The following is a 25,206-nucleotide window of genomic DNA, read 5'->3' as shown; positions in this document are numbered from 1 at the left end:
CACTGGCTTTGTAACGCAGGCCAAGGAGCTGGATGCCTGGGGTACTTAGCTTTGGAGACAAGAGAGCTTTGCCTACTCTGTACTGAACCTTGACCATCAGTGACCTCATTTCTGTTTAGTATGTGGGTCTTCAAAGACATTTTTTTTTTTTTTGAGAAATTCCATAGAAATAAACTGTTTGCAGACCAGTTAGTTCCTTTCAGTCCTGACATTTCCCATCCCTCCAATACATCAGCTTCCTGGAATACAGCAATGTTTTATGAGTGAAAATGGTATTTTGTAAGGACACTCTTCTTTGTCTGAAATTTCATTGCCAGAGGCAGGGACAGTATAAGGAACGTAGTAATGCGCACAAGGATGTGAAGGGAGGAGGATGAAGGTAGAAACGTATCAGTAAGTTTCAAAATTTCCAAAGCAGCCAGGAAGTCTTAAGACAAGGACAGCATTAAGATTAGGAAGGAGATGACTTAAACTTGAGACTACAGAGGGAAACCAGCAGAAGGGTCCTGCTGATCTCCTGGTAGAACAGGCCCCTAATTCATGGCCATGGAGGACTGAGGCTAAAGCCCATCTCTCATTCTGATGCTCAACTCATGCATTAACATTCCACTTGCCCCCGCCAGACACATGCCGCCCTTCAGTCCAGCCTGACACCTTATTTTCTAGCTACTGAGACACTTGCCCCCACATTTGTACAAGAAGGATGCATGTTACAATCCAAGTTTACATTTTTTGCATGGGGTTTTCTAACCTTGAAAATCTATGTTAAAGTGTTGGGGTGTTGTTTAGTCACTAAGTCATGTCCAGTTCTTTTGGGACCAGCTGGACTGTAGCCTGCCAGGCTCCTCTGTCCATGGAATTCTCCAGGAATACTGGAGTGGGTTGCCTTCTCCAGGGGATCTTCCCAACCCAGGGTTCAAATCCATGTCTTCTGTGTTGGTAGGCAGATTCTTTACCACTGAGCCCCCAGGGAAGCCTATTAGAGTGTATCTTATAATCAGTTTGTTTTCAGCGGTAGGAAGAATAGTATGTGGGTTCCAGACACTGGCATGGGCTGAGGTTGAACCAAACAGTCCTGGCTGCCAAGGAATTTATACTGCAGTGTGAGGAGACAGGCAGTTAGGCAGACAGTGCTGTGCGGGAAATGCTTGGGAGGGTTCGGAACACCTAGGAAGGGTCTCAGCTCAGCCCTGCATGCTGGACAGGGTTTTCTGGAGAGAGTGGTTCTCAGTGGGGATGATTTCCCCCAAGTGTCTCCAGTGAGACCAGCAGAAACGCTTTGGTTGTCACTACTGGGGGTGAATGGGGGAAGGGAAGGAGATGCCACTGGAATCTATTGGGTGCAGGCCAGGGGTGATGCCAAGCATCCTTCAGTGCCCAGGCCAGCCCTCCAACAACAAAATCTGGCCCCAGATGTCAGTGATGCTGAGGTTGAGAGGCCCTGGTCCCAAGTGAGACTGAAAGATGAATTCAGTTCTGGGGGAGACAGGTAGTTCTGGGGGAGACAGTTCTTCTGTATGCAGGGGAGTTATTTTAAAGGAGAAAGCAGGTTATGGTGGAGAATGGTGCAGAAGTCACGGTTAAGTTACATAAGGAGTAGAAGTATTCTTTCATTGGTCCAAAGAAGGTCATTCCTGACCATGGTGCGTTTGTTTCTGCAGAATGATAGTTACAAATACCAGATGGAGAGGACTGAGGGAGAAGTAAGGAGCATGAAAGCAGCTTGTCTGTGAAAAGGGGGAATTCTTGGTAATTATGGCAATTACAGTTACATCTTCCTATATGCCAGCTACTATGCCAAATACTTTGTGGTCATTATCCAGATTATTCCACACACCAACCCTATGAAATGTGGATTTCTGTGTGTGGATGAGGAAATAAAGGTTTGGAGAATTTATATATTTGTCAAGAATTCATATAGCTCATAAGGCATAGAGTTGAGATTCAACCCTAGGTGGTTTTGACTGTACTTGTGTTGTTTTCCCGGGGGAGAATATAGGTCAGAGGGACGTGGAATGTGTAAGTGTGTTTGTATGTGTTTTGAGGAGGGGTGAGTTCCTCCTCGGAGAAGGCAATGGCAACCCACTCCAGTACTCTTGCCTGGAAAATCCCATGGATGGAGGAGCCTGGTAGGCTGCAGTCCATAGGGTTGCGAAGTCGGGCATGACTGAGCGACTTCACTTTCACTTTTCTCTTTCATGCATTGGAGAAGGAAATGGCAACCCACTCCAGTGTTCTTGCCTGGTGAATCCCAGGGACGAGGGAGCCTGGTGGGCTGCCGTCTGTGGGGTCACACAGAGTCGGACACGACTGAAGCGACTTAGCAGCAGCAGCAGCAGCAGCAGCAGAGTTCTTCCTGGATAGGAGACTGTAAGATGGGAATGACTTAGCTGTAATCAGAGAGAAACTGAAAATGCAGACCAGGTGGGCTCCCAGGTGAGGCAGGAAAGGGTTGGTCAGAGCCCAAGTCTTAGATAGAAGGGAGTGGAGCCTGCCTTTGTGGCAAGAGAGGACGGAGAGGATAGGTTCCCATGGGCAAGAGAAAGGGGAAGGGAGACAGAAGCTGGAAGCCCTTCCACTTCTCAGACTGTAGACTGTGGGTAAGTTTGAAACCATGAATTTGCAGGGATACCACTGCAGAGTAGGGAGACAACACTGATTCACACAGATCCAAGGCTGAGATTCTTCTAGAGGGCTATGAGGGAAAGGCATTGGTTTGGGCCTCTTAATTTGATTTCAGGAGGTCATCCGTACAGTTTTCCACCTACTTAAAATTCGTTTAAGGAGGAGATAGAGTATAGCTTCAATACATGGGTGGAGAAACCTGTTGCTTCAGACTTGATTATATGCAGATCTAATCCATGAAAAATTGTCTTTCTGACCTTAAAGCTGGAGTTCCTGAAATTACTGGATAGGGATCATCTGACATTATTGACTTAAAGAGGCATTAAAGAGTCCAATTGGGTAGACAGTGGGATGCCAGGGTTGGCAGAAGAGTCAATATTCTTGGTGAACTGAGGTACAAACCACTGATAACTAACAATACCTTGCCAGCTCACGCTAGTGCTTGACATTTCATGGTGGTTTTAAATGTTAAAGTAATAACGTCTTGTTGAAAGAAAAATATGTTAAATTATTAAGTAGAAAGTGTCGTTCACTTGGGCCCACACTCAGGTGAATTATCTGGTAAATACTAGAGACTTTATCTCATTTTTTCCAATTGTTATGTCTCTGTTTTCTTGTACAAGTGCATTGGCTAGGATTTCCACGATGCTAAGTAATAGTGATGATCCTTGTCTGATTTTTTATTTGAATTTTTATAATATATTATTATTAAGCATGCTGCTGAGTTTTATATATATACATTAAAATGTTTATATATATCTTATTAAAACATTTTAATAAATAGTTTTGGAATTTCATTAAATGCTATCTAGTCTCTCTTTGTTGATGAAATCACTTTTTTCTTCTTTGACTTCCTAATATGGTAGAATATAGATTTTCTTTCTTGGCTGTGCGTGGCTTCCGGGATCTTAGTTCCCCAACCAGGGGTTGAACTGTGCCCTCAGCAGTAACAGTCTTAACCACTAGACCACCGGAGAGTTCCCTAGATTTTCTTGTACTGAAATATTGCCTTCCTGTAGTGAACCCCACTGGATCATGGAGTGATATTCCTCTAATGTGCACCTGGATTTTATTGTAAATTTTTTCCCCGATGTTTATAAGTGCATTGGTCTTTTATTATTTTTATATTACTATTTATTGTTCTGGCAGTGAGCTTTGATATTTATGCTACACTGCAGTGTGTTTGGAAATAAATTGGTGAAACTCATGCTTTAGATTTTGGACCAATTTAAAAATCATCTGATATACTGAATTTTTGAAAACCCTTCTCTGGTTGGGTTTCTTTTCTTGGATTAATTTTGGTAGTGTATGTGTTTAGAGACAATCACCTCCGACACTTAGGTTTACAAATATTATTATGAGTTGTACATAGTAATTTTTAAATTATATTTTATTTTCATTTACATTCATGGATGTTTTCTGCTTATTATTAATTTTTTTATATCTGTGTTTTGCCTTACCTCCTATTAGGCTAGATAGTGGTTTTTATTTAATTTTGCACAGAATTGCATTTTTAAAAAATAAGTGGTTACTCGGTTTTATTGGATTTTTCTTTGACTCCTGATTTTTTATCTTTAATTCTTTCTTGCTCTTTTTCTTTTTCTTGAGTTAGGTGTTTAATTCATTTAGTCTTCTTGATTTACAAGAAATATTATTTCTTCATAATTTTCATAGAGCTATGAAATTTCCTCTAAGTACAGCTTTTCTAAATTCCACGTTTTACATAATAAGATTTTTAAAGTCACATTCTGTAGTTGAGTTTTTGTTTCTGGTTATCCTGATTGTTTAAAAGAATGTTAATGATTTTTTTCCAAGTGTTTGGAATTTCTGCTGCTGCTGCTAAGTCGCTTCAGTCCTTTCCGACTCTGTGTGACCCCATAGACAGCAGCCCACCACGCTCCCCGATCCCTGGGATTCTCCAGGCAAAAATTTCTAGTTTTCTTTTTTCCCCAGGTTTTGCTGCAGTGTAAACAGAAATGATAGACTATTTTTTTTCTATTTGTAATTTATTATCTCTTAATTCTGGCATTATAGACACTTGTAAGCCTCCATGGGCATTTGAAAACCTTTGTAAATGTGTCATGCTGCTGCTGCTGCTGCTAAGTCGCTTCAGTTCTGTCCAACTCTGTGCGACCCCATAGACAGCAGCCCACCAAGCTCCCCCATCCCTGGGATTCTGCAGGCAAGAACACTGGAGTGGGCTGCCATTTCCTTCTCCAATGCATGAAGGAGAAAAGTGAAAGTGAAGTCGCTCAGTCATGTCCGACTCTTAGCAACCCCATGGACTGCAGCCTACCAGGCTCCTCCCTCCATCCATGGATTTTCCAGGCAAGAGTACTGGAGTGGGGTAAATGTGTCATACTTGTTTGAAATGAAGATGTGCTTCCTGTTTCCACGATACAGAATTTGAAATGTATCACAATTCAATTTTATTAATTCTGTTAATTGTATCCTTAGTTTTCTTTCTCCATTTAACATATTAAGAACTTATATCTGTTTCTTCTTGTATCACCTTTTTTTTCTTTCTCCAGTTGGTGCTGTTGGAGGCATAAATATTCATGATCAATCTTCATTGTGAGTTTTTTACATAATTTTTTACATTATTAAATATTCACATTTGGGGTTTTTTTTGGCCACGCCATGTGGTATGTGGGATCTTAGTTCCCTGACCAGGGATCGAACTTGTACCCCCTACAGTGAAAGGGTGAAGTTCTAACCATGAGACAGCCAGGGAATTCCCTAAATGTCCACTTCTAAACTTTTAAAAATAAAATTCATTTTCCTTTACATTTGTTGTTATTTTCTCTTTCTACTTTTACAAAAATTTGAAGCTAAGCTATAGGCTTTTTTATCTTGAATTTAACCATGATTAATATTTATCAATATCCCTACTTTTCTTGATGTACTTTGACCATAATTTTAACGCATTTGTGTCATTTTGCTGTATATGTGTCCTTTGTAGACAAAATGCATTTGGAGTTTGTTTTTGAATCTAGTCTTGGAATATTTTCCATAGTAGTTGTCCAGTTCACATTTATGGTTTATCTTCTGTACTTGATTCTAATTAATTTTTTGCACATACTTGTGTGTTTCTATGCACTTTCTTTGCTGTTTTTAACTCCGTGGGCTGTGTTTTCTTTTATCAAAAAGAAATTAAAAGCTATCTAGTCAATTTTTATTTTTATTATTAATTAAATTTTTAACTTTAATACCTCTGTTTATAAACTCTAGAAAGAATACTATCACATATTTGTATATATTCTAATGTGAGATTTGAGAATGTTCTCCCACTTCTGTTTATCTTCTAATGCCTCTTCATCCCCACATCTTTATTTTTGTTATGCTTTAGGATTCCCAATTCTATATAATTTTATTGTTATTATTATATGGAATAATCTATTGTTATTATAATTGTTCCCCTGAAGGGACTGTAATTTTGTTTTGTAATTATTATAAATTGATCAGTCTTTGTTTTAAATGTAAGTGGATTCAGTGTTCACATCCTTTCCTTACTTCTAAATTCCCCATTCTTGAGATCTTGATTTTGAACTTTCCCTTGATATATTACGTCATTGAATAGAAATAGATTCTGAAGAAAACTCACCAAGTGCTACATTCTCTTACACGCTGATTGGAAAATGTGGGGTTTTTTTATTATTATTACTTTTATACATGGTTGTGAATTCAGTTGGGAAATGAATACTCTGATCATGCTCTTTCTGTGCAGACATCCACTCACTTCTTTCCATCATTGAAAGTTACTGGGAAGAACTCTGTGGCTGTCTTGACTTTTCTCCCTGCAATTGACTAAAAATCTTGACTTTATGGAAATCAGTGTTTATCCTAGAAAACTGTAACTTTATCAGAATGTCTCAATTTTGATGATTCTGTTACTTTTCTTTGGAACGTCAGATATTCCTTTATTTCAAGGAAGGTAGTTTCCATCATGGATTTGAGCATATTTTGTTTTTCTGTCTACTTCGAGAATACCTTTTATCTGTATGTTGGATCTCTGTTTTCAAGCCCTCTTATCTGTCATCTTCTCTGTTTGCTTTCATCTACTTGTCCTTTTCCTCTGCATTTTGTGCAGCGTTTTGAAGACTGTTTTCCATATCATCAACTCTGTTTTTGGTTTGTGGATTTTGCCTCTTATTACTTTAATGTATTTGTTGGTTCTGCAGTGATATTATTTTTGTTGTCAGTTTCTTTCTTCAACTGCCAGCTTCTCTTTTATCTCATTCTGATGTTTTATCACCCTATCTTTGATATCTTCTTTTATATTATCTGTTGTTTTATATAATATTCTTCTGTGTCCTGTTCTTTCAAAATAGATTGTTCATTGGTCTTTTCCATGCCATGTTTCTTTCACTTTTTTTGACCTCAGTTCATTTTTTCCTAACTCATCTTTAATTAGGATATACCTCTGAGAACCTTCTTTTGCCTTCCAAGTAAGGAGGGTAATATCTTAAATTTCCTCCTGAAGTCCTGCTTAATTCTGCTTTCACAACCTGAATCTGGGTGTTGATGGCTTGTCTTTCTTCTGTAGCCTTCAGCAATCTACAAAGGTCCTGGTTAGATGCGTTGGTATGACATAGTTGATGAACTCTGTGATTCTAAGTTTTAAATCCTGCTTTTGATTTGAGGGTCCCATAGATCTACTGGTTTGGGGTGGGCAATTTTTTTTCTTTGTTTATATTTTCCTCTTTCTTTTCCTTTGCTCTAGCCTTTGTTTGTAATTTGAGACAGTTCGCCACCATTTTTTTCTGGAATTCCCTTGGTCAGCTGAAAGCACATACCCTTCTTTTGAGGGATTTCCAAACACATTTATGTTTTCAAATGTTGATTCTTAACAACGGATTTAACTCAGAACTGCAGCTTTAGTGTGATAATCAAATAACCACTCCAAGTTTGAAAGTGTTTTCTAATAAGGTTTGTTTACTAAGAAAGCTTTCTGTTATGGAAGAGTCTAGGGTCCTCAGGATTTACCCAACTTTTTGTATTTTTTGGATGAAATACTCCAATTCTTTCCTTTGTGGATTGCCACATTCCACTTTAGAAATTTCAAGGACAGCATGTCATGAACAGTTTGAAATTATTAAGCGAGATGAATATCAGTATCAGCATCGTCTTGGCCACAGTGTTCACTCTTTCACAGATATTAACACTGTCTTTTATGGGTGTGCTCTTCCTAACTTCTGATGCTAGAGTCTACAACTTAGTATTTTCCCAGTTATTGCTAAATAAGAAGTGAAATATTTGCAAACATTAGTCCTCTCCTAGGCTCTTTAAAAACTGCATAGCTATTATCATATTTACTCAATCAACAGCCCTTGTAAGTAGGATTCCCAGTGCGAAGAGAAGGAAACTCAGCATTTTAGCTGGTGGTCTCAGGGACTGGAAGGAAAAGCTGAGCTTGATCTTAAAACTGGAGTGAGCATCAAAATCACCCTGAGGGCTTGTTAAAAATATGGATTGTCGGCCCTACCCCAGAGTTTCTGATTCACTGAGTCTGGAGTGCAACATGAGAAATTCCATTCTTAATGAATTCTTGGCGGATGATGATATTGCTGGTCTAGGGACCTCTCTTTGAGAATCATTTACTTAAAGGATGAAAATTATGTGGATCTTCAAAATGTCAGTGCAAGTATTCTATGGGAAGAAAAACATGGACAAACATGGAGATCTCTTTTCCATCTCAGCATCTTCCTGATTTCTAAGTCATTCTTTTCATTATGATAAGGGACCCTTTCCTAAGAGATTTTACAGGGAATATTTGAAAAGTTAAAGATGATTTCTGGCCTTTTGGATACATTTAGCTTTTTTTTAAAAAAATTATTTATTTTTGGCTGTTCTGAGTCTTTGTTGCTGCACATGGACTTTGTCTATTTGCGGCGAATGGGGGCCACTCTCTAGTTGTGGTGCGCGGACCTCTCATTGCAGTGGCTTCTCTTGTTGTGGAACATGGGCTCTAGACAGAAGCCCACGGGCATCTGTAGTTGTAGCACGTGGGCTCAGTAGTTGTGGCTCCTTGGCTTAGTTGCTCCGTGGCATGTGGGATCTTACTGGATCAGGGATCGAATCTGTGTCTTCTGTGTTGGCAGGCAGATTCTTTACCACTGAGCCAACAGGGAAGCCCCCATTTAGGTTTTCATATCCAACAAATGGATAGAGAGATCTATTAGGAATATAGCTAAATCTGCATACTTAATATATATAGTATTAGTAAACATGGTGAAATATTCTAAGTTGTGGTTGGTTCTAGGACATGATAACATGATTTTGAAGTGATGGCTTCACCAATATTCTGGAATTATTGGTCTGAGACACTTACTCGTTGTGCCACAAGGAGAAAGCTTTCCTGCCAGTCATTTGGAGGACTGACTACTCTTCCCCTTTGTTTAAATGAACTGACCCTGATATTTCCAGATACCCGTTAAGACTCATTCAGCCAGCCTCTTCAGTGACTTTGTTGGCAGAGCACATTTTCCATAAGAAACAAGACGATGTTTCTCATGGGGTAGATTTGGCGGGCATAAAGCTACTACATAACCTTGTTCTGATTCCACGAGGTTGGATTCTGAGGGAAGATAATTCAGTGTTATAGCTCACGTCCTTCTGTGTATACCTTTGTCAGCAACTTTCAGTCTTCCAAATGTGTTTCCAAAGCAGGGGCACACTGCTTGCATGCCTAAGAAGATCTTTGAACAGTCAAACTGCAGAAGATGGATTTTGCACCTTTTCAGTTAAGCTCCTGAGTATAGAATTCAGAGTGGAGGAGACACTGGGGGTTATGCTGGAATCTGCCTCCTCAGTGAAGAAACACTCCTGTTAGTGAGAATATATGGAGCAAGGACTTCAAGTGTGAATAGCCATTAATGAACTGAATAACATTTATGGAGCATTTTCACTGCTGATTTCCTTTCCCAAATTATGGAATTCAACAGATTTTTTTTTTCCCCCTGCTCCAGAGAATATGTTCCAGAAACCTTAGGCAGACTAATTTTCCTGAGACCTTCAGTTTCACAAGCTGAAAAATGAAAATATTGGGCCATGTTGGACTAAATGGTCTTTGAGATCTCCTCTCATAATTTATTGTTTCAATATTTTTAGGGAAGGCAAGGAGAGAAAACTCTAAAGTTTTAGTCCACTCAGTCATGTCCAACTCTTTGGGACGCCAGGGACTATCACCCGCCAGGCTCCTCTGTTCATGAAATTATCCAGGCAAGAATACTGGAGTGGGTTGCCATTTCCTTCCTCCCAGGGGATCTTCCTGAACCAGGAATCAAACCTGGGTCTCCTGCATTGCAGGCAGATTCTTTACCCTCTGAGCCACCAGGGAAGAGCTTGAGAAAACTCTGCTTCTGTCTAATGTTGTTACATTGTTTTGGCCAAAAAGTTCATTTGGATTTTTCTGTCCCACCTTACAGAAAAATCCTGAATGATTGTTTTGACCAACACGATAGTTCCCTCTACTGAAAAGGTTTATACAGTTTTGAGCTACAGGGGAGAATCATTCCTCCGGGTTTCCAGAATCTTTGCAAACAAGAATTGAAAGGTTTTTTGGTGAAGTGTAGGCAACAAGACTGGAGAAGGCAATGGCACCCCACTCCAGTGCTCTTGCCTGGAAAATCCCATGGATGGGGGAGCCTGGTAGGCTGCAGTCCATGGGGTTGCACAGAGTCGGACACGACTGAAGCGACTTAGCAGCAGCAGCAGCAGCAGGCAACCAGACAGTCTAGTGAAGACCCAGGTGATGATTCCAGATGATTCAGGGGAGCTGAGCAGTTCGAACGAATGTGGTGGAATGGTGTCACCAGAGTACCTTCTCCCTTTTGATCCTTTTTGTTTCCTTATTTGGCTGCACGGGGTCTTCGTTGCTGCATGTGGGCTTTCTCCAGTTGTGGTGAGCAGGGGCTACGCTCTAGTTGTGGTCCGCAGGCTTCTCGTTGCAGTGGCCTCTCTTGCTGCAGAGCAGACTCTAGAGCATGAGCTCAGTAGTTGTGGCACATGGGCTTAGCTGCCCTAAGGCATGTGGAATCTTTCCAGACCAGGGATAGAACCTGTGTCCCCTGCATTGGCAGGTGGATTCTTAACCACTGGACCACCAGGGAAGTCCCTTTCCCCTCAGACAGTGAGGAAAAGTAAGTTGGCCACTTCACATATGACGAACAAGTGGGAACTTAGAAGTCTTACTACCTCAGTCATCAGCCAAGCACTGTGATGTGGCTACATAAACTTTATTAGTTGACTAGGGGCAGGATCATATGGTGTAAGTTTTATTTTGCTTTTTTGGTCATGGAAGCTCTCTGGAATTGCTTAGGTTCCTAAATGTTTAGTTTGTGTTAGTACCACTGGTTTAATTTCCTCCTGGAATGCAGGCTTGCATATACTCATTCATCCCACAGGTCATGTCAGGGAGGGCCAGATCTATGCTGGACCCTGGGGATATAAGAACCAGAAGGAACACAGTACTCATCCTTTGAAGAGTGATTTTGATTAGCCTGGGGCCCCGTCACTTTGAGGGAAGATAATTTTTTATGTTGGAGAAGAGAAAGTGTGCATGACATTTTTCATAGAAATTTTAGTTGGAGGCCATGTGCTAACTGTAGGACTTGACAATTTTTAATGATGTTAAGCCCTTATCCACAAAGCCCATAGGGTCATCATCAGTGCAAGGGGCTTATCACTAAAGAAAGATGGACCAGTAGCATGCCTTAATGTTGGATTTTTCTTGAAACATTATAGTAAAATGCCCAAATCAGAAAAATAAAACTAAAAAACTCATTATATCATAGGACAGGAAGGCTGCTAAGATCATTTTGAATCATAGAATATTTGAGCTTGCTGATCATCTAGTCCAGAGTTTCCCAGGCCAGGACCACATGAAAGGCTTATGAAGGCAGGTGGCTTATATTCAGAAACTGAAAATACCTCAAGACCACTCGTGACAGGGTTTCCTGCCTCCCCATTTTTGTCATTTTGGACCAGATCATTCTTTCTTACGGGGTTTGTCCTATGCATTGTAGGATGTTTAGCAACATCCCTGGCCTCTCCCCATTAGGTGCCAGTAACACCACCTCCTCAACCGGTTGTGAGAACCAAAGATGTCTCGAAATAATCCTGGGCTGGAGTCTGTGGGGGCAAGATTGCCCCTTCTTGCGACCACTGCTCTATGACAGCATAGGATAGGAGAAGAATCTAACTCTCACGACCAATCTTTTTATGTTCATTTGGAATCCAGTCATTCCTAAGGTCTGATTCATTCATTCATTTGTTCATTCATTCAACACATTTGCAGAGTACCCGTGGTGTGAATTGTCTCCAGTGCTGAAAACACCCATGTAAATAGATAGGCCTGGTCTCAGGGTGCCTCTGTTCTTGCAGAGGGAGACACCCACAGGTGTCCTAGCTGCAGTGAAGCAACTTACAAGGTACTTACCATGGTAGAGAGGATGTGAGTACAGTCAGGGTTGTGTATGGGGACTCAGTTTCATGGGAGTAGGGAAAGCAGGCGAGTTAGATGGAGTTGCGAGGAAGCTCCTAGCACTTTGAGCCTAGAACTGCATGAGGAGCGGGCAGCCATATAAAACAGGGCATTTATTTGTCTCTGAGTATAATAAAAAGTGAAGGATGAATTAAGTCAGAAAAAAAAATCTTTCAAACTGTGAGAAGAAAATTTCATAAAACCCTCCCATTTTACAAAAAGGTTGACTATCATAATCTAATCTCTTTATTTAGCGAATAGTCCAAGTAAAGGCTTCCAAAGACTTGTTCAAGGTGAAGGTGGCAGGAGAGGTTGTCACACCTGCTGAGAACAAATTCTTTTACTTGTTGGAGAGGCATTTCTGTATCCTTGTCATTTTTTTTTTTAAGCAGCTCGATAGTGAATAAGCTGAAAAGTTGGTTGCAAAGTGAGATTTATCATTAAGGATTTATGGAATGTGGGGCTTGGTCAAGTACCTGAGCCACTGTAGTGTTTTCACATGGTGATAAAAAAGAAAACTCTGTTGTGTTGGCAGACAAATGTCTTAACTTTCTGCTTAGAAGTTCTTGAGGTGCAGCAAGTAAACTTAGTTGCTGAGAGTAGATTGAAGATTGCAAGAGAAAAGAAATTCCTTCGGTTTAGTTCAGTCGCTTAGTTGTGTCCAATTCTTTGCATCCCCATGGACTGCAGCACGCCAGGCTTCTCTGTCCATCACCAACTCCTGGAGCTTACTTGAACTCATGTCCATTAAGTTGGTGATGCCATCCAACCATCTCATCCTCTGTCGTCCCCTTCTCCTCCCACCTTCAGTCTTTCCCAGCATCAGGGTCTTTGCCAATGAGTCAGTTCTTTGCCAATGAGTCAGTTCTTTGCATCAGGGTGACCAAAGTATTAGTTTCAGGTTCAGCATCAGTCCTTACAATGAATATTCAGGACTGATTTCCTTTAGGATAGACTGGTTGGATCTCCTTGCAGTTCAAGGGACTCTCAAAAGTTTTTTCCAATACCACAGTTCAAAAGCATCAATTCTTTGGTGCTCAGCTTTCTTTATAGTCCAACTCTCACATCCATACATGACAAGTGGAAAAACCATAGCCTTGACTAGATGGACCTTTGTTGGTAAAGTAATGTCTCTGCTTTTTAATATGCTGTCTAGGTTGATCATAGCTTTCTTTCCAAGGAGCAAGCATCTTTTAAATTCATGGCTGCAGTCACCATCTGCAGTGATTTTCGAGCCCCAAAATATAAAGTATCTCACTGTTTCCATTGTTTCCCCGTCTATTTAAATTCCTTAGCTATCATTAAAAAAAATATATTCCTAATTCTTGGGTATCTGCCAAATCCGTACATAAACACATAGTGTGTTTTTCCTATTTTCCTGGAATAGGGGTGGGTGAACCAGTGGATCTTAATAAGAGGGAAGACAGCCTTCTAATGATTTCTGATTGAGGTGGAAACCAAGGGGAGAAAATAAAAAGTCACAATCTTCATGAACAGGAGGACTTCAGAGTGTTCACAGTTCACGATTCACACAAGCCCAGCCACTGTTTACCTTTCTAGAAAGCAATCTGCTTAAGGCTTTCATCCTGACAGGGTAGTTAGATCAGGAACTATGGTGTGATTATATTTTGTCAAATATAAGAAAGACTGGAAAGGTCATTGCCTTGCCTGAGTCAGGGCTTTGTGTACCACAGATAGAGGCATTCTTGGGGCAATTCTCATTTAAAGGAAGTGACTTGTCTGAATCTTCTGAGCGAACCATGAGCACAAAGCCATGAATAAGTCTTGCAGGGATTAAATTGGGATTTTTGTGGGCTTTTCCTCAAATACAAGAGGTTCTTCCTTATACTTCCATATACTTTCAAAAGCCATAGATCCTTTCATTTTGTTTTATTTTTCTCCAAAAGTAATAGAGAGCAAGGTAAGTTGTTCAAATGGTTTCTGGATTCATTCACTCTGTGTGTGTGCTTATCTCTCAGTGTCTGACTCTTTGTGACCCCATGGACTGTAACCTGCCAGGCTCCTCTGTCCATGGAATTTTCCCAGCAAGAACACTGGAATGGGTTGCCATTTCCCTTTCCATTTCACTCACTGAAACTGTAGAATTTAGACTTGGTGGAGTTGGCCTGACTTCCTGGGCCAGGCACAGATCTGGCCCTGAAGACAGGCCCAAGGCCTGTGGTCATGGAGACCTTCAAACCCACAGAGGAGCTGCTCAGAGCGTGGTTTGGTCTTTCACGTTGTGGAAGATGTCTTTGAATGCAGCTTGTGCTTACTCTGCGTCTTAATCAGTTCTGTAATGAAGACCCAGCAGCATATCTGCAACTTCCCTTTAATTTTACAATTTTTATAATGAGAGTTCTTGTAGTGTGCAAAGTGCCTGTGGAAATGCAGCCAGCATTCTGAAGAGTCTATGAAGGAACACCGTGATTCTCTGTCTCCGCCATTGGGGCGAGGTTTGGCTTTAGAGGAGAGAAATCGGGTCTTTCTTGGTCTCCAGGCTCAGACAAGAATGTCTTCAGAGTTTCCAAGGAACTTCCAGATGGACCCATGACATTTCAGAGAATTCATTCAATCCAGAGAATAGTTTTCTGTCATTTGGAAGAACAAAATGAGCTGGGATCTCATTTGTCATGGTTGCCTTTTGAGAATTTTAGCATGTGGAGGCGTCTTCATTTGTTTTGTTTCTCAAGGAGAATATTGTTGAGACGCTTCTCGGAACAGGATTTATCTGGCGAACTGCAGGTTCCCCTTCCCAGACAATGAAGTCTAAAGCTCCTGAGATACCACCCTGCTTCCTCCCTTTCTTTTCTAGTCCCTTCTCTCCTCTTTTATCTCCTTGTTCAAATCACACGCTTCCTTTTCTAAGGACAGGAGAGCTGGCAGGCTGCCTATTGGCCTGTTGGCCTCAATTAGCCTTATATCATTGCAAAGGAATGCATGAATTCTCCAGAAGGTATGTACTATCTCTTTCTGTATTAGACACTCACTACCTGCTTTCATAATAGATCACTCAGAATGGCTTCTTGTTTACATATCTGATACTTTTCGGCGGGGGGGGGGGTCACTTGGATTAAATCATCTTATTTGAATAATGATCCCCAAGGTACCTGTTATGAAATATTACTCCAGCATGCTCTGTAAAACTTGAAAACTTGATTCAGGAGAACAAAGCTAAAATAAGAGAGAACCTGAAGACTAGCATCCTTGGTGGGAAGGGGGCTGGGGTTATTAACCTGCAGACTGTCTGCTTCAGACTCTGTCCTGGAGATATACCAGGCCAACCACATGAAACAGAGGCCATCCATGGGCATTGGCAGCACTCAGGGTCACCTGGTATTTCTTTGCTGCTATTTAAATTCTGTCTCATCTTGAGGGTTACATATGTGATTGCAAATTAATCCTTTCTCTTCTGAAAATTTGGTTTTGAGGAACAGCTGTGTCTCCCTTCTGAATTCCTTAATTATTTATCCTTCCTGATATGTTAAACCTTTCATTAGTGTGGTGAATTGCCAAGAGTACACAGAACTGCTTAGATCATGTAGCAAGCAGTATAAACATTGGATAGGACATTTGAAGACACCACATGGTGAGCCAGGATCTATAGTTGTACCAAATGTGGGATTGATGGAGGTAGCTTGTTGAAAGTTCTTTGTTGGTTTATTTTGCTGGCTTATTATTTTGTTAAATCACTATACCATAGGAAGAATATGTATGTCATTGGTAATTATTCCGAAGTGTTATAACAGAACTCCTGCTAAATTTGGAGGGCACATGCCCATGTCTGAGTTCAAATTAAATCAAGAAAGTTATTTTATATCTACATACACATATGTATATATGTATGTGTAGAGAACAAGCACCCTATGATACATGTGTGTGTATATGGGCATGCATGGGCTCTGGTGTGTGTGTGTGTGTGTGTGTGTGTGTGTGTGTGTGTGTGTGTGTATGCATATTATGTATTTACATTTGTAAGTATGATTCTATAACAACTGTTCCTTTTCCTGAAAGGAGGTTTTACCTCCATTTCTTGGAACACTCCTGGTTGGAAAGATGCTTTAAATGATTTTTAAGTTATTAGCACTGCCACTTGGACTATGACAAGAGTAAACGATAAGTAGTGATACATAACACACCTTGTTGCTGAAAGTAGCAACCCACACATGCAAGTGGATTCATGATTTTTTCCCCCTCATTTTTCAGCCTAAGCATGAAAATTCTTCTTTCTTCCCAAATCACGTTCCTGGGGCTTGACATGAAAGGTGCTAACCTCCCAAAACATCCCGCAGCTCTTTGACCTCATCATAGCAACAGTTTCTGATCTCAAATACATTTGCATTGTAGCATGATCTTTTAAGTTTCTGATTTTTCTGTCTTTCCAGCTGAACAGTTCCACAGTTTATGCATTCCACTACCTGACCTTGGGTAATTGGTTTTTCCATTCATAGAAAAGGAGAAAGTAAAAGCACAGACAACAGGTGGTCACTAAAGCCTTTTCTCAGAGTTATGATTCAGGAGAACTGGGAAGTTCAGTGTCTTATAAATGAAACTGGGTTTCTGGAGTGGACAGAGGAAAGGCATCTTACGGTGTTTCTGGTTCTATTTCTCAAAGGCTTTGAAGCATATAATTAGTTGCTCCTGAATCCCTGTGGCTGCAGTGCTTCACGGCTTTATTTCTGGTCTGCAGTCCTTCAGTCAGGGAACAGTGTAGGTCCAGACAAGGCCTGCACGTTTTCACGTGGACACTTCCTGGAGACAGTTGGGATTTTGATTGAAAATACTCATGCTGCATGCAAGCTTGGAGAACAGTGCTCCCCAGGCTGACCTGGGTGCAGGGGGTGGTGGCAGGATTGTGGAAACACCCTCCAGCAACCCAGGGTGCCTCCCTTCTCCTGTTGGGTCTGGGCAGTGAGTGGGGAAGACACAGCTTGAACCCCTGGAATGTAACCTTTCAGTTTCACAGGAGGAAAACAGAGGCATAATGGGCCCCTGGAAATTCTAAACACAGAACATGGTGGGCAGATGGTAGAAATTAAAATTGGTGATTTTAAAGAATTGAAGTATAGTTGATTTACGATGTTGTGTTACTTTCTGATATACAGAAAGTGATTCAGTTATACATATATATGTATAATATATTCCTTTTCAGATTCTTTTCCGTTAGAGTTTATTATAAGATATTGAACATATTTCCTTGTGCTGTACAGTAGGACCTTGTTATTTCATATATAGTAATTTGCTAATCTCAAACTCCTAATTTATCCTTCCCCCCACTCCCCTTTCCCTTTTGGTAACCATAACTTTATTTACTATGTGTTTGAGTCAGTTTGTTTGGTAAATAAATTGACAATTGCTGTTTTTAAGATTGAGAAAGAGCAGCCAGTGGCCATTCTTTCCACTTCCCTGTTCTCAAGTGTATATTCCCAACCGTTCACAAGATCTCTGGATTTTCCTTAAAAATGTCTTCAAGAGTTTATGCAACATGAAAGTTGGGTTTTGGGTTTTCCATCAAAACCCCACCTCGTGAAACACCCAGCCTATAAATGTAAAGTGAACAAACCAACCAGTGGTAATCAGTAGTACTGCAGAGTCATGGAAAGTTGGAATAGTCTAAGAGCCTAAATCATTCAGGTATGACCTAAATCAAATCCCTTATGATTATACAGTAGAAGTGAGAAATAGATTTAAGGGACTAGATCTGATAGATAAGAGTACCTGATGAACTATGAACAGAGGTTCGTAACATTGTACAGGAGACAGGGATCAAGACCATCCCCATGGAAAAGAAATGCAAAAAAGCAAAATGGCTGTCTAGGAAGGCCTTACAAATAGCTGTGAAAAGAAGAGAAGCGAAAAGCAAAGAAGAGGAAAGATATAAGGATCTGAATGCAGAGTTCCAAAGAATAGCAAGAAGAGATAAAAAAGCCTTCCTCAGCGATCAATGCAAAGAAATAGAGGAAAACAGCAGAATGGGAAAGGAGAAGGTAGTGGCACCCCACTCCAGTACTCTTGCCTGGAAAATCCCATAGATGGAGGAGCCTGGTAGGCTGTAGTCCATGGGGTCACTAAGAGTCGGACACGACTGAGCAACTTCCCTTTCACTTTTCACTTTCATGCATTGGAGAAGGAAACAACAACCCACTCCAGTGTTCTTGCCTGGAGAATCCCAGGGACGAGGGAGCCTGGTGGGCTGCCGTCTATGTGGTCGCACAGAGTAGGACACGACTGAAGCGACTTAGTAGCAGCAGCAGCAGCAGCAGCAGAGATGTCTTCAAGAAAATTAGAGATACCAAGGGAACATTTCATGCAAAGATGGGCTCGATAAAGGACAGAAATGGTATGGATGGACCTAACAGAAGCAGAAGATATTAAGAAGAGGTGACAAGAATACACAGAATAACTGTACAAAAAAGATCTTCATGACCAAGATAATCATGATGGTGTGATCACTCATCTAGAGCCAGACATCCTGGAGTGTGAAGTCAAATGGGCCTTAGAAAGCATCACTACAAACAAAGCTAGTGGAGGTGATGGAATTCCAGTTGAGCTATTTCAAATCCTGAAAGATGATGCTGTGAAAGTGCTGCACTCAATATGCCAGCAAATTTGGAAAACTCAGCAGTGGCCACAGGACTGGAAAAGGTCAGTTTTCATTCCAATTCCAAAGAAAGGCAGTGCCAAAGAATGCTCAAACTACCGCACAACTGCAGTCATCTCACACACTAGTAAAGTAATGCTCAAAATTCTTCAGCAATATGTAAACCGTGAACTTCCAGATGTTCAAGCTAGTTTTAGAAAAGGCAGAGGAACCAGAGATCAAATTGCCAACATCCGCTGGATCATGGAAAAAGCAAGAGAGTTCCAGAAAAACATCTATTTCTGCTTTATTGACTATGCCAAAGCCTTTGACTGTGTGGATTACAATAAACCGTGGAAAATTCTGAGAGAGATGGGAATACCAGACCACCTGACCTGCCTCTTGAGAAATTTGTATGCAGGTTAGGAAGCAGCAGTTAGAACTGGACATGGAACAACAGACTGGTTCCAAATAGGAAAAGGAGTCCGTCAAGGCTGTATATTGTCACCCTGCTTATTTAACTTATATGCAGAGTCCATCATGAGAAACGCTGGGCTGGAAGAAGCACAAGCTGGATTCAAGATTGCCGGGAGAAATATCAATAACCTCAGATATGCAGATGACACCACCCTTATGGCAGAAAGTGAAGAGGACCTTAAAAAGCCTCTTGATGAAAGTGAAAGAGGAGAGTGAGAAAGTTGGCTTAAAGCTCAACATTCAGAAAACTAAGATCATGGCATCTGGTCCTATCACTTCATGGGAAATAGATGGGGAAACAGTGGAAACAGTGTCAGACTTTATTTTTGGGGGCTCCAAAATCACTGCAGATGGTGACTGCAGCCGTGAAATTAAAAGACGCTTACACCTTGGAAGAAAAGTTGTGACCAACCTAGATAGCATATTCAAAAGCAGAGACATTACTTTGCCAACAAAGGTCCGTCTAGTCAAAGCTATGGTTTTTCCAGGAGTCACGTATGGTTGTGAGAGTTGGACTGTGAAGAAAGCTGAGTGCCGAAGAATTGATGCTTTTGAACTGCGGTTTTAGAGAAGACTCTTGTGAGTCCCTCAGACTGCAAGGAGATCCAGCCAGTCCATTCTAAAGGAGATCAGTCCTGGGTGTTCTTTGGAAGGACTGATGCTAAAGCTGAAACTCCAGTACTTAGGCCACCTGATGCGAAGAGTTGACTCATTGGAAGAGACTCTGATGCTGGGAGGGATTGGGGGCAGGAGGAGAAGGGGACGACAGAGGATGAGATGGCTGGATGACATCACCGACTCTATAGACCTGAGTTTGAGTGAACTCTGGGAGTTGGTGATGGACAGGAAGGCCTGGCGTGCTGCGATTCATGGGGTCGCAAAGAGTCGGACACGACTAAGCGACTGAACTGACTGACTGAACTGAGAGGTTTCACGTTAGGAGGACTAATCACATTAGGTGTTAGCTTATTTAGGAACAAACCCATATTCATCTGCCTGCCATGGCATCATCCTGGATGGTGTTGAGAGTCTAGTCTTCCGATGCCTGTTTGACCTTGAATGGTCTGGAGATGTTGTGTTGGGATTAGGAGATGGGGGTGGGGGGTGCTTGTTTGATTTGTAGATTTATCTCATGACCTTTTGAAATAGCATTTCTTTCTAGTTAGTTCAGAAGCTTTCTCTTCTGCTTTTGATTTTGCTGATTTGGTCAGTGGGAAAAAAAATATTACTAATAATCTCACTATCGCAGCTGTATTTTTAAATAAAGTAGATAGGAGATCAAGGCTGTTAACTTTAAATCATCATTTGGTAGCTATCAGTGTCTGGTTTAGCCTTTTAGGGTTGCTGTTCTTTCTCGGTTGATGAAACAGTCAAATATGCAGGAGCGTATTTCTGATCTTTGTTCCCATCTTTGTTGTTGGCTTCTCAGAGGATTACCATCTGCTGCAAAAACATCCTTGGGTTGATGAATGGGTCATCCTCAGGTCCAGCTTTCCTCCTCCTCCTCTCACTTCTTGCCCATGTGTCCGTCCTCAGTCTCATAAACACATCAAGTCTCTGTGTCTTTGATTGTTGAGGCCATGCTGGCAATTTCTGTTTTCTTCTTCTGTCAACGTCTCCAGGAGCAATATGTGCACAAAGACAAAATGCCTTTCAGAGGAGGCTACATCCTCATTTCAGGACATCAAATTGAAGGCCGTTCAGCCGTACCTGACGCTGGTTCTCTTGGCAGCCTGGAGATTAACCTCTTCCAAGGCTCTGCACTATTTTTGAGGTAGAGTCTGCAACAACATTAAAGCTAGAACCCATTAGGAAATCGCTTTCATCATCTCTTCTTTTTCCAAATCAGGGCCTTTTTTTTTCTCCTGATCTCCTAACCCTTTAATCTCCTTTGTAGCAGAACAAGAAGGCTGTCGATTTCTGTTTGCATCCAGTGAAGTCTGAATCCTTGATAACAGCTTTGGAAGACACCAAGATATTAGAGACCCATGTGGAGAGATGAGTTTCATCTCTGGGTGGAGGACTTAATGCCAAAGGTGTCCTGCTTTCCTTGAGCAGAACTGTCATTTTTTGGGTGGATGTAGTGAGAATGAGGCTCAAACTTTCCAAAAGACACACAGCAGAAAGCCTTCTGTTACATTATGTCTAAAGGCTTGAAGTTTTGAAGGGAAGAGATTTTGTTTTCCTCCCGGCTACACAATGGAGCTTTCAGAGAACCTCTTTTAAAAGGAATAGCTACAGCCTTTGTGTTGAAGGGTGTGCCTGTTGGCAGGGTCTGCTGATGCAGACAGACTGGCTGGTGATTAACAAAGGTCATTAGACTTTGGAATCCGACAAGCAGAGTCGGATGGTATGTCTTCTGTGTGTGGAAGGACGACTCCCAAGAAGCCAAGGCATTCTGGAGGTTCCCCCCCTCCAGCACACCCCCAAAGGCTGCTGGAGAACAGGGTCATGTCCAGGAACGTCCTGCAGTAACCAGGGCTGTGCTGGGATGAACGTACCAGCCCATCAATCATGGGATAAAGGAACCTTCGGGAGATCCTTGCTGAATGACATGTGAGGAGGAGAAAGGTGCTGCTTTTTCGGGAAGGAGTGAAAACAGTTCCTTCTTTGTTGAGAGGAGGAGGGCAGAGGAGGGGCCCAGACTGCTCCTCTCCTGTTTCCTCTGCCTGTCAGCCTGGCAGCATCCATCCCAGAGAAGCCATGTTGTGCTCGGAGGGGAAGCTCTGAGCTAAAATGGCCGCTCCTAAAGCTCAGAGGACTAGGGCAGCTTAGTGAGTCTTAGAGCTTCAGTGACGCAGGAGCTCCTATCTCTTGAAAGTGTGATAAACACATTCAGCAGAGCTGTGGCTTGTTTGGCTGAGATGAAAGGACTAAGCTGGGGGGATGGGGAGCGCACCCTGGATGATCCGCCTTTTTGCTGTGAAGTGTTCTAAATGCAGGAGTCGTCTGCACTATGGAAAAATTTGTTTTCAGGTCTAATGGGCTGTGCGAAAAGGAGAAGTGGGGTGGGGCGTCCGTGTCGGCTGTAATTTGATCCAGAGCTGATAGCAACCTCTTCCACACAATTTGGGTTGGTGCTGAGACAGAAAAAAGCTGGTGTGGCCCGGAACATGGAGGCTGAGTTAGCTGAAAAGAAGTCTGGTGCACAGTTCAGGGTTTATTGAAAAAGGAGAAACTGCTGGGTGAAAGGAGAGAGGGTAGATAAGTGCCTCTCGCCCTACGAGCTCAGGCTGTCCAGAGCTGGACTTGCCAGGAGTTATTTTCACAGGCTATCAGCAGGAGCATTCTTTCAGAGAAAATCCTCCTGTCATAGCGCCTTTCACTACATTGACAGATTCCTCAACTTTATTCCTCTTGCAGAAATAATTGATCTTTTACAATAAAAGTATAGGAAGGTGCTAAATACGACCAAAGTAGTGAAAGGTTTGGCTGTGGCTTTTGTGCTTGGACATCTGGTTCTAGATTTCATTGGCTTCGTAGAGTCTGCCATGAGCTCAGTGAAGTAACTCCGTCATTAGGATAAGAACTGGGTATCTCAATTCAGGATATACATGAAGATAGGAAGGGCATGCCTTCTAATACATTTTTAACTTCTTAATGGTGAGTCTCTCCATTGAGTTTATGGGAAGCTATCTGTATCTTTCAGTCACACAGTAAATAGCAGGGCAGAAGTGGCCAGGGCAAGTTTTGCCTTATTCGAAATCAGCTTCCCAGCTTTTTATGCCCAAGTATGTACTTCACATTCATAAAGGGGAAAAGTGGAAAAAGAGGAGGTCCTGCCTTAAAAGCCCTTCTTCCAAACCACATGTGTTTCTGTTGCCTTAGTGTGAATTGAGGGACCAAGGTGCAACTTGAAACTAGAAACTGGATTGTCATCTAGAGTTGGTTGTTTGAGAATCTCATGAGAAATATTTTATGACCTAATTAGATTGGAGAAGCTGTTAGGTTATAATTGGTAGGTAGTAAAAAGCAAATAACCATTTAGCTCATGAAAAAAAAGAGAAAAAAAAACCCTGTGTAGGAAAGGGAAGGAAGAAGGAGGTGTATCTTAATATCAGTTAAGATAGTAGAAGAATGAAAAGTATAGTAAAAGCTTTTTCCACTGCTACTCTGAGGTTCCACACTGTTTCACCATTTGCTGGTAAAACATTGATGTTCTTGTATTAAAACTGCTAATGAAGATTGAAGTTTACTCTTTCTTCTATATGGGCAGTCTCTTTACTTCTGAGAAGATTCCGGTTCAAAAAGAAAATAGGTCTCAGCCAGAATCAAAGTCAGTATTAACTTACCAAGAAATCTGAAATCAGTCAAGACATTGAGAAACTACGACAACTTTTGAAGTATTAAGGGTTTTTGTGACAAATGGCATTTGAAGATATATGAAGCTAGAAAAAGTTTATCTTTTTTTTTCCTCCTTTCTTTGAAGTTATGATGTCAAGGACACCATTCCTATTATGTCTGATTTCCTTTCTTTGACCACTGTTGCATCTGGCAAAGTCCAGTGAGAGAAATTGGCTGATACTGGAATTCCTCCATTAGTGGACTCGTAGCCCCACCAGCTTGGGGGTATGCAATGAGTGCAGGCCTTAAGACGTTTTGTTCTGCCTTCTGCCCCAGGTTCCTAATGTGAGAGAGTAGACCCAGATGATGGAGGTGCTTCAGTGTGATGGCTGTGACTTCAGAGCCCCATCTTATGAAGATCTCAAGGCGCACATCCAGGATGTCCATACGGCATTTCTGCAGCCGACGGACGTTGCTGAAGACAACGCGAATGAGTCACGATCTGGGTCCATGAATGCCAGTAACCAGACAGAGGTGGAGTTTTCATCTATAAAGGATGAATTTGCAATTGGAGAGGACTTAACAGGTAAATCTGTCCTAGGATTGATGCGTCTGGTGTATTTCACTACCCTCATCTATTTTGAGCCTATAGCTGTAGTTCTTTTTTAAAATGTTTTGACAGGAAAGTAGGGTTTACTGGTGGGCATGAGTAAGGAGGCGATAGCATCAAGACTCTAACGAGTGCAGAGCCCGCCATTTGTCCAGAGGGCCACCATAAGGGGTGTATTTGACCCCACCACCATCTGGGATGAGCCACTTTTCTGCACCATATTTCCAGATTCGTCTGCAGGAAACATAGTAAATCCCCACTTCCTGGAGGAGTGGCTCTTCTAGTGGCCTGGGAACTTGAACTTGGCCCTGTGGAGGGCCTCAGTCACATACTCCTTGTTCTACAACTTGATATGAATGGATATTATGATTTGGCCAATGTGAACCCTGGCCACTGTGTCTTGGGGCTTTCTAAAGTCCCAGCACATACCCTGTCTGGAGCCTGGCTTGGGGTTGGCATGCCAGTCAGGAATGTCCCCTGGAGGGGACTGTCCTCAAGTTCCTTAGAGCAACCTGTATAGGCAAAGGCTGTGTACCCTACTGAGGCAGCTGTAGCCATGGTTCTTGACATGCACAGCTCCTACAAAGTTTCTTGCTCCTTGTGAGCCATTTTTCTTTTCCCTTTCGCTGCACCACGCAACTTGAGGGATCTTGGTTCCCTGACCGGAGATTGAACCTGGGCCATGGCAGGGAAAGTATAGAGTCCTAAGCCCTGGAGTCCCCCTTTGTGAGCCATGTTTGTGATTTGGGCATCATGTTTCTCTTATTGAGTAGCCCAGGCAATAGTCCTTTCAGCTTCCTTATGTCACTTCGCTTCCTTTCAACTTGGAGCATAAGGTAGTATCTTGGAAAGTTCTAGAATGAATATTGCAGTTTGTGAAACTTGCACAGCTCTGTGGCGCATAGAGATGGGGGGAGTCTTGCACCTGAAGCCAAGCACTGCCTTCCATCCATGAGAGGCAACATGTGGATGTTCATTAACACCGTTACTACTCTTCAGGGCCTCATCTTGAGATGTTAGGCCTTTTGAATGTGATGTTTATTAATGAGGAATAATTGAAAAGCAAACTGGATTTGCATGATTGAGTTTCTTGATTTGCTTTTGCTTTGCTCTTCTCTTCCCACTTACCTTATGCTTTCTCTTTAG

General features: G+C 41.8%; 1 protein-coding gene across 4 annotated transcripts in view; it reads left to right on the top strand.

Annotated features, from left to right (window-relative positions):
• ZNF462 (zinc finger protein 462) overlaps window positions 1-25,206 on the top strand; it is a 152,599-nt gene that overhangs the window by 34,539 nt on the left and 92,854 nt on the right. For all 4 annotated transcript variants that reach the window (XM_069575514.1, XM_069575513.1, XM_069575511.1 and 1 more), the window contains exon 2: window positions 23,787-24,036. In XM_069575514.1, coding sequence (XP_069431615.1) covers window positions 23,814-24,036 — 223 coding nt within the window. In that variant the 5' untranslated portion in view covers window positions 23,787-23,813. The remainder of the gene's footprint in view (window positions 1-23,786; window positions 24,037-25,206) is intronic.

This window comes from Ovis canadensis, chromosome 2, assembly GCF_042477335.2.
Source record: "Ovis canadensis isolate MfBH-ARS-UI-01 breed Bighorn chromosome 2, ARS-UI_OviCan_v2, whole genome shotgun sequence".
Lineage (NCBI taxonomy): Eukaryota > Metazoa > Chordata > Mammalia > Artiodactyla > Bovidae > Ovis > Ovis canadensis.
This window is presented reverse-complemented; position numbering and strand designations above follow the sequence as displayed.